This window comes from Mesitornis unicolor, unplaced genomic scaffold (genome assembly GCF_000695765.1).
Source record: "Mesitornis unicolor isolate BGI_N332 unplaced genomic scaffold, ASM69576v1 scaffold36171, whole genome shotgun sequence".
Lineage (NCBI taxonomy): Eukaryota > Metazoa > Chordata > Aves > Mesitornithiformes > Mesitornithidae > Mesitornis > Mesitornis unicolor.
In genome coordinates this window covers 4,203-13,838 of record NW_010165246.1, presented here as the reverse complement: position 1 = coordinate 13,838, position 9,636 = coordinate 4,203, and the positions used below count along the sequence as shown (strand labels likewise).

General features: G+C 47.5%; 1 protein-coding gene across 1 annotated transcript; it reads right to left on the bottom strand.

The window, feature by feature from the left end:
• Window positions 1-1,072: 1,072 nt before the first annotated feature.
• On the bottom strand, window positions 1,073-9,309 carry TPX2 (TPX2, microtubule-associated). Its single transcript, XM_010194551.1, has 17 exons — window positions 9,207-9,309; window positions 8,809-8,934; window positions 8,425-8,545; window positions 7,775-7,903; window positions 7,215-7,265; window positions 6,959-7,081; window positions 6,421-6,554; window positions 5,948-6,105; window positions 5,376-5,547; window positions 5,106-5,244; window positions 4,391-4,607; window positions 4,065-4,163; window positions 3,377-3,553; window positions 3,101-3,247; window positions 2,467-2,578; window positions 1,591-1,811; window positions 1,073-1,183 (listed from the first exon to the last, which is right to left on the bottom strand). The coding sequence occupies exons 1-17, from the start codon at window positions 9,307-9,309 to the stop codon at window positions 1,073-1,075; spliced, it is 2,340 nt and encodes a 779-aa protein (XP_010192853.1).
• Window positions 9,310-9,636: the final 327 nt, after the last annotated feature.

The following is a 9,636-nucleotide window of genomic DNA, read 5'->3' as shown; positions in this document are numbered from 1 at the left end:
AGAAACCAAACCAGCCCAAGGAGCTTTATGCATTTCCAAGCCTGAACTCAAGGACTTTTTTTTGCAAGTCTCATTTTGGCTCAGAAAACAGCACCACAGAATCACCTGAGTTAGCAGAACATGTAACCAACAGACACGGCAGCAGCAGCATCCCAGAGCATCATCTGGGGTAGCTGTATCCCTCACCCCTTCTTGCTCTCCCACAGCCTTTCAGTTCCCTCTCTCTTAAGACAAGTCCAAGGAAAAGCCTAAACCAGAGTCTTACAAGGTAAGCAATAATTCTTGGTTAAATTTTAATCTAAATTTGGTTTTGTCCTCCAGCCCATCAGGGTGCTCGCTCTATATTTAGCTCTGCTGCGCTCGACTGGTGAGGGGACCAAGTGTCTTTAGCCCAGAGCCGCGCTGGCAGGAGCCGGGGAGGCAGCTCCCAGCCAGTCATTTGCCAGTTAAATGGTTCCCCAAATAGAACGGCTTCAGCTATAAAACAGCAGAAGGTTTAATGTTTTAATACACACAGACAACACTTTAAAGCACGGGCAAAAAAATTCACATTAGCCCTCTTCTAAACATCAACAAGGTCACATCTGCAATATGCTGGCTTGCGGGAGCCACACTACTTAAGCTTGGATTGTGTGAATACAGACTAAAAACCTAAGAAACACACTTGAAACCAATATGCAGCTGTACAAAGACAAGGCAGCTCTTCCAGACACACATCCCTGCGTGGTCACAGAGCGCTCTTTACTGAAAACTCCTCTCCAGGAAGGGGATTCAGCCCACTGGCAAGAGAAAGCGATCAGATTAGGTATTTTTATTTAGTTCAGGTACACAATATTTGTATACGATATCAAAACCTGGTTTGGTCTCCCGAGAATAAGGTGTGTAGGTGTGAAGCGAGGCCATATGGCACTGCCTGCGCCACCTGCCTCAGGTGGAGTTAAACTACTCAATATAACAACAACGGAACCAAGCGTGGGAGTTGAGACTCAGCAGTCACATAAAAACAACTTCTCTGCCTAGCAAGAGAGAGGAGAGGGATGGGGTCTCCCTTCCACGACCACGGGGATGTGCATCAGCACCGGAACCTATCCGAGAAGTTGGGAGACTTGGGCATAGTCAGTGGCTGGTCACTGGGCTTCACTTCTACGCTGCGGTATTTGCGTATTGGGTTTGCCTTGTGGACCTGTAGGAAAAACAAAAACCCGACAAAAAATCAAGGACAAAGCAAAGCAAATGTTTGCAGTGATGATGCAGGCGAAAGCTGCAGGCGAGCCATTGGTGGGATGAAGGCGGGCGTCTGTCTACAGACCGCCACGCTGCCACCAGGAACACGCAAGGCACGCTTCGGGGTTGTGGATTTTCACAAAGATCATTCTGCTCCAATGACTTCATGCGTACAGCTCCGAAAATCAGCTGTCTCAGCAGAGCTGCCTTTTTAAGACCAGCTGTAAAGTTAATGAGGAGTCAGCTTGCACCAGGGAAACTCGGAAAGACGGTCCAAGCGCAGCTCAACGTTGCCATCAGCTCATTTAGTACATTCTCACATCCCTTTGGGCTACTTCACAGCCCGTTCAGGAACGGCTCACTTACCATTTCTTGTCTTAGCTTAGCAACTTCTTCCTTTTCATGCTCCTCTTGCTGCTGCCTGATCTGCTCTTTACGCATCTCCCTAACGGCTTCTGTAGCTGCCAGTCGTTTCCCCTTTCCGGCTTCTGTAGCTGCCAGTCGTTTTTCAAATTCTTGCCGCTCTTTAGCTCTTCTTTCTGTCGCCAGCTCAAAGCTTTCAGGAACTATGGAACCAGAAAGGCTCTCTAAGTTTAGAAATAGAGGAGACAACATTGGTGCAAAGCCAGTCAGGTAAAGCAGAGCTGTTCTAGCATCAAATGGAAGCCTCCCTGTGGAGCGCTTCAGCTTGCAAGGGTGGTTCATAGATACCTCCGGGCTTCCAAAGAGAAAACCTCACGCCCAAACGTGAGCAGTGTTAGTGCAGGCATCACCCCGTCACGGGTGTTCTCATAGGAGAGAGCAAGCACACAGTTGTTAGTACAAGCAAATTTTGGGCTGCTTCTGTACCCTAACGAAGCCTAGTCTGCCCTACGCTGTAGATGCCTTCATCTCATTAGAAACAGGAGGAGAAGACTGACAGCGGCTGCAGAAGTGGCAGCTGTCTCTGCAGGGAGCTCCTCGCATGCTATTTACCCTCATCCCAAGCTCACACACATCAATCATCTGCCAATTGTGGCATAGCTGTTAAACACAGCTGCCGTGTCAGTGCGGGACAGGGGGCCTGCAGAGGAAACTCCCTTGCTCCCGGGGGACACGAGCTGTTAGGGAATTAGTTGATTAAGTGCAGGGCTCTATTGGCTGTGCTGGTAAAGAGGAGGCAGCAGCCAGTCTAAACATCATTTCATTGCAATAGTTCTGAGTTATTAGCCAAGCCTGTGTAGCAAGCACTTGTAACTCCACCTGATAACAGCTTATTTTCCTTTTTAGGCACAAAAGGCTCCTGGTACACCACCGTGTTGGGACGAGCTTTAAAACACACTGCCTCTTTCTGCTTTTTCAAGTCTTCTTTAAGCTGCAAGAGAACAGAGCCCATCAAACACCACGTGTAACAAAAAGACCAACACTCCCCCCAGCACTGGAAAAGCCAGTTTGACTTAAATCAAGTCACTCACATAGAAAATTACATTAAAGCCCAAAAGTTGTGTCACTTGTTGCCTGCCAGTTCCTTTTGCCAACAATAACCCGAAGAAAATTTCAGGTGTCCGCTGCAGACTCCACGTGAGACAAGCAGCCTATTATTTATTTGTCAATAAATCCCCAAGCACAGCAAAGGGATCCAGCCACACACATAGGTGCTGCTTAGAAAATATCCCACAGCTGTTTATGTGGTTGTGGTAAATCCCATCATTTATCATAAAGAGAGGGGGGAAAAAACCCCAAACCAGAACAATTCACCAATCTTCAGCCCATAGCAGCAGACTCATGCCAAGGACAGGATAATTCATAGCTCGAACTCAGATCCAACTCAAGCAGGACACTGTCTGAAGTGGATCACGACTTCACTGCTCATACCTGTTTATCCTTCCCACCCTACCTGCTGTTTCCAGCTCTCCAGCTTGGCAGCTCCCCGTTCATCAACCTGCAGGTTGAAGGGCTCAGGCTGAGTCGGGTTTTTCACCTTCTTTTCTGGCAGCTTAACGTGGTCAAAGTAAGGCAGAGGGAGTGCTTTGAACTTTGGCACCTGAAAGGAACAGCATTAAGTATTTCTTGGCCTTTCCTCAAAGTCACAAAGCTTTAGAAGTTTAACAGCAAAAGGCAAGTTCACTTTTTTATGTAAAGAGTGGAAACCAAGGCAGCTTCGAGTTCTTACCTCTTCTTTCTGCAATTCTTCTATTTTCTTCTCTTTTTGTATTTGCCGCTCTCTGTCACGGGCATCAAAAGAGAAGGGGCAAACTTCCACGTGTCTCTGCTCTGGCATTTTAGGTTTGAAGGGCACTCCATAATGCGGCATAGGGTTAGCTTTGATCACAGGGTCCGCCTCCTTTTCCTAAAGGGATATTAGCAAAAGTTAGTAATCCAAAAGGTACCACTTCACAGGCATCCTGATCCACAGCTAAACGCTTCATCTTTCCAAGCCACTATCACTTCTCGTATTCATCCAAGTGAGGCTGTAATTCTTTAACAACCTCTTCCCAGGAGGGAAATGAGTAGGACACGATGCATTCTGAATCCTGCTCCCTATCTCTAGGGGAGAAGGGAGCTCATGTGCAATACCTGCCCTTCTCCATAACAGGACGGAGAGCAGCAGCACCTCAGAAACCCTTGTCAGTGCCCTCCTGCTTAAAAGGAGTTCTCATTTCCTATGAGAACTCAGCTTTTGTTAAATGGAGTAGCAGCAACCAAATCCTTAGGAGGGAATGGCACAAGGATGACCACTGGGCAGTCACCAAGCAGGAGGGAAGGTGGTAACCGAACCAGACCATCACACCCAACCGACACAGGTACGGCAGTCACCATGGTGGCACCAGAAGGCTGATGACAGCTCGATCACAAGTTACCTTTTCTTCATCTCTGGTGGCTGCTCGGGTTCTGCTTTTCAAGGTGAAGAGCGGAGACTTGGGGACTGTAACAGGAAGCGCTTTCTTCTCTGGAACACCCTGTTCAGAAAAGCCAGTCAGGAGTTACCCAAGCCCAAGTGTCAAGAAAAAGTGCTACAGAGAAATAACCTGACAACGCACAGTACGTACCCACTGCAGCTCTCACCTAATGACAGGCAGTGTTTACTGAAGATTATTAAATGCATAACACAACATAGCTACGGAAATTTGTAGTTAATTATACCTCAGTCCCAATCCCCAGCTCTGGATATTATTACACCTCTTACCACAACGTCCTCCAGTATTTTTGTTGGACATGGTCTGGAGTGGAACTCAAAGTGCTCTTCCTCCTGCTGCTTCTTACTCTCCCGCTCCTGAATCCTTTTTTCGATTTCCAACTCAAAGCCAATGGGTTGCGTGAGTTCCTTCACAGGGGGTTTCTTGGGCAGGAGCGGTCCACCCTCAAAGATTTTGTGATTGAGTTCTCGTGCTTTGAATTTGTACCTAACACAAGAGACGGTCACCAACATATTGCACACGGCAAGATGCAGCTTCCAGCAAATGGCTTCTCTCACAGCATAACAGAGCAATGGTCAGGTACAGAAGCAGTTGTGCTACACACACGCATTACATAGTGCACAGCTCCAGTTAGCAGCTGCTCCTTTGCTTTGGAAACAGCAAGACGTTAAGGAAAACCCAATGGATTGCTCTCTTGGCAACCCCAAACTTTGCCTACAAGACTTTTGAAGTGTACTGCTAGCATTTTGCTTTACTGATCATAAGCTGTGCTCAAGAGCAGCTCTCCTAAGAGCACTTCCCTCAAAGGGAATTGGTGACTTTTCACATCCCTACAAGCAGGGCCATAGGATTATGCACAAGCTAAAAAGAATCCAGTGCTTTTATGCTCCTCATTCTTTTACACAAAAAAGGGTATTCCTGAGGAGTGACAGTTTGGAATCAAAGACATTCTCTCTTGGAGGGGCAGAATAAGCCTTCACTTACTGTTGAATTTTCTCCATTTCCTCTGCTTCTATCTCTGCTGTGGTTTTGCAGGCAGCAGGTCTGTAGCGCTGCTTTGTCAGAAGCTTTGGTGTTTTAGGGTTCGTAAGCCGAGCCTTCACCGGCTTCCCCTGAGCTGTGCCTAGAAATTCAAGTCAGAGAGATGAGCAGTTAATGGCAAGGCCTGCATCAAACACAGCCTGTTTGCTCAAAGTCAAATTCTTGCTCTACCACCACCCCTGTGGGCAGCTGGGCACAGCCAGGACCGCTCACCTTCATCAGATTTCCTGCTCCTCAAATGGTAACGAGAGGGGGTGCGTTTTTGGAATGCTTCGACCTGCTCGGCAAGGGACACGTATTCTGATGTGGTCTCTTCAAGTTTTCTTTTGTTTCCCTGGGACAGATTGAACGGTTTGGGGACAGTGGGTCCCTTCGGCATTCGCCCCTGGAGACAAAACAAATACGGTTATTTGAACACACAATGTTTTGATGACATTTCCTTTCCCTGCCGATCCACAGTATCTGTCCTTATTGAAAAGGAAACAACACTTAACATTAGACAAAAGTCTCAACTGTCTGAACACGCACAAGCCAGTCGTACTGGGAAACTGCATGAAGTGGAAGATTGAAACACGAGGTGTAATGACTGGAAGATCTGACATTAAGGGGCCCTTTTCAAATGCAGCACAGCTCCGCAGTGAGCAAACAGTCAGGTTTGCACAACGCTCGCCTCTCCTAGGGTAACCCTTCGTTTTGGGCTGCCAGCAGCACGTGTGTTGCAAAAGTAGGAAGAAGGTGATGTCAAAAATCAGTCAGCCGACTGCTACCAACGCTCGGGTTCTCACCGGAGAAGGAGGATGCTTTCTTAGGACTGAGGCAAAGTCCAGCTCCTTGTACTTGTTCCCAGGCTGGTTCTCCATGTGTTGTTTAATTCTATCATCTGTGCAGAAGTGGAAGTCAACTGGCTTTGTTACTTGACCACCAGCTCTCTTCACGGGTTGTCCTGATGAAAAAGAGAACGTGTCAGGTCTGGAAGCCTTGTGGAAGTGGAGGAGGATTTGTGGGGGGGTGGGAAGAAAAAGATAACTTCTAATAACTTGAATAGATTAATTATTTGAAAACTAACCTTTCAAAACATGACAAAGCCCAAACAAACCTGTTTCCAGGCAGTGTAGGGGCTGATGTACATTAAAAGCCACCTAATCCTGATATTTATCACAAGAACTGGGATGTTTTCTAAAGGTACTTGTACAGCTCTGTGCAGCGCTCTCCAGCTGAGCCCAGTACAGCTTCAACTTGCAATTCAGCAAGAGCCCACCTGCTCCAGCAATGGCTGCTTTCAGAGACTCCTCGTTCTTCCTCCGCAGCTCCATAACCTCCCGCTGCAACTGCTGCATCTTTTCCAGCTCCTGCTCCTCTGTGCTCTTCAGCTTGCCAGAAAAATTGGTCCTCCTGCAGAAGCACGTTAAAGTCTGAGAAATGCCTTCCTGCTTCACTCTGACTGCATTGCAGGAGTATCACTCACTATAAAAGTCTACTCTCTAGAAAAGATCTGTTTGGATTTCGTGTTTGCTCCAGAAAGCTTGCAGCTAACTGCTACCCCACACACACATTTGCTGTATGCACACTTCACCTATTAACAAGCACTTTTTCTTTTCCTCAAATTAAAAGCAAAAGCTTTCCCTTGCACAGGTTCAGCTGATGAAGTACATTTCATCCTGATATTGTTATCTCGATCCGGTGTTTACTAAACTTGATACCATCACATGCTAAGTTGAAGCTGAAAACACTCTGGCCAGGGCTGTCACCTAAATCAACTGTGATTAGCAAAGACAAGTCACAAGAAAGCTACGTACTTCAACATGGTTGGCGTGGAGGGCATGGTCAGCTTGCTTCTCCCTCTCTCTGGGGAGAGGTCAGGGTTCTGCAGGGGCTCTCTCTTTGTGGATACCTCTGTCAGCTTCTCCCTGCTGCTAGAACTAAGGTAACAGGTTGTTAGGGCAAACCACCCCAATTAACTGTGCTCTCAGTGAAAGATCAGCTGCAGCTCTCACCACCGTGCACAACACCCCAACACCCGGTGAGTTCTAGGGTACCCTGGACCAGCCTTACCTCCCCACAGGCCGGGGTACAGATCCTTGACTTTTCCCTGGTACTCTAAGGCTGCAGAAGGGAAGATGAATTATTGAGATTTTGAAACGTTGGGGTTTTTTTAGAGGAGGAGGGGGGTACTGCAGTTCATCGAGGTACAGCCCCATCTGAAAGATCGTACTTCAGTTTCCTGACCTCAAGCTTGTCACCATACGATATCTTAGTGGTTAAGCTAATTTGAGAAATATTTCAGCTGCGACTCTTTCATAGCTTACGATCGCCCGATGACTTCCTGATGGACAAGTTAAGCCAAATTTAAAGCTAGCTGACAGACACTCAGTATGGAATAAGAAGCTTAAGAAACCCAAGCTTATTTCATTCACATCTCCACCTCCAAATAGAGCGTTTCCTTCAGGTCTTACAGCCATTCTTCTTGTTTACAAAACCAGCATCAGGAATCGGGTTACGGTCACCTCCCCCCAACCTTCCTGTGAGAACCCTCTCGGGCAAGTCGAAATCCTTCCAAAGGAGCACTCGTATCCCCCTTCCCAGCCCCAAACAGCAGCACTTTGATGACGTACACTCTCATTTTTTTCAGGGGTGGAACCTCTTCCTTTTCCACAGCATCAGCATCTTTCTCCACTTTCACTCTGCCTGGCTGTCTGCGTTGCTGTGCTTTTCTCTGCTTTGTGGTCTGTTTCCTGCCCGCTCTAGAGTAGAACAGAGCGCAGAGGTCAGCTTTCCAACAGGTCTTAGGAGACGTGAGCAGTGCACCACCCAACTCCACCATGACCCTATGCAAACTGTGTGCTTAACAACCCAAACGCAGCATGAATTATTTAACAATCCATATACTTAATATTCTTCAGTATATACGAGCGTACAGAGCCCCTCACATCCATATCGAGAACGAGTTCTGCCCAACTCAGGCAGATATAAACAAAGAAACTTTATATGCAGCTTCAGTTTCAGATATCCTCATACTCCAGAGGCTCCGAGTGCTACCGAGTCTCATTTGACAAGTACGTGAGACACTGCATTACATTTCCACCCCTAGAGATTGTCCCTCCAGCTTAGCAAGCAGATCAGCTGTCCCCATACATGATCTCTGTGCTGGAGAACTCCAGACCCACAGGATGGCCCAAGAGCAGAACTGCAGGGCCTGAGAGCAAGCAGCCAGCTTAGTTACAGCGGCGTCGATGTTCAGGCAAGCTGAGTACACATATTTCACCTTTGAGGGGCCTCCGCAGGAGCAGTAGCTCTCCAGCTCGCCAGGGATCCAACAATATTCTGAGAAACCACATTGACCTGCACACGTTCTGCTCCACCGTCCTGTTCACCATGGCTTTCACCTGAGGAGAGGGACAAATGTCAGCTCATATATATATAAAACTCATATATATGAGTGTATATATAAATATGGATCTATAAAAATAGATATATATATATATACACATACACACACACAGAGGAATGGTCAAGTGAAACCACACGAGGCCTCACTAGACAACAACATATGAAGATGGTCCCACAAAAGTCAGACAGAGGCCTCCTCATTTTGCCAGTGAGAAGCAGGTAAACTTTATTCTCTCCCCCCAGAACCAGGCCAGCTTACCCGTTGTTATTTCTTGTGATGTGGCAGAAGACAGAACAATATCAGGTTTTGAAATAGCAGGGCTCTGAAGCAAGGCTTTCGCCAGATTTTCTCCAGGAGGGACATTCTCCTGATTGGCTTTTTGGTCTGTGAGGAAAGAGAGACTTTGACTATAGATACCATGTCAGGAATTTGACAACACCTCAGAACAGCATTACGAAGTCATTAACGAAGTCATCTGTCACGTTACAGACGACGAGCAAAGTTTCGACACAAAAAGAAAACCAAAGCCCACGCAGGATGAGTGAATCAGTTCACACACGACTAACCCGCTGGCACAGACGCCAGGCCCAAAGCAAAGCATCAGGCCGAGCCCCCAGCCAACCAGAAAACAAGTGGAGGAGCCGGAGGCCGCTTACCAAACCAGGCGTCTGCGTTGAGCGCGTCGTCATCGCTCAGGGTCGCAAAGTTGATGCAGGGGTTCGGGACGTCAAAGGAATAGCGAGACTGTGGGTGAGACATCTTCACCTCCACGTGTCCCCGCGAGTCCTCGGCCTGCGCTACAGCCCTTGAGACAATAAACACGGGTCACCCGTCACGCCAGACCCCGGCGCAGGCGTCAGCCACATGGCTCGCCTCTTCCTCTGCATGGCTACCAGAGACAAACACCGGGACAGCCCTTGGCTCATCTTCCCGTCTTTAATGCACAGCCTTAAAAGCGATGCAGGTTTTTTTTATCCTACTGCCGACTGGCAAAGCTAAGGAGATTTTTTATATCCGCATTTGCAGGTTCAAAACTATCAAAAAGATCAAGTTTTGAAGGTTTTCTTTGTACCTGTAGGTGCTAGA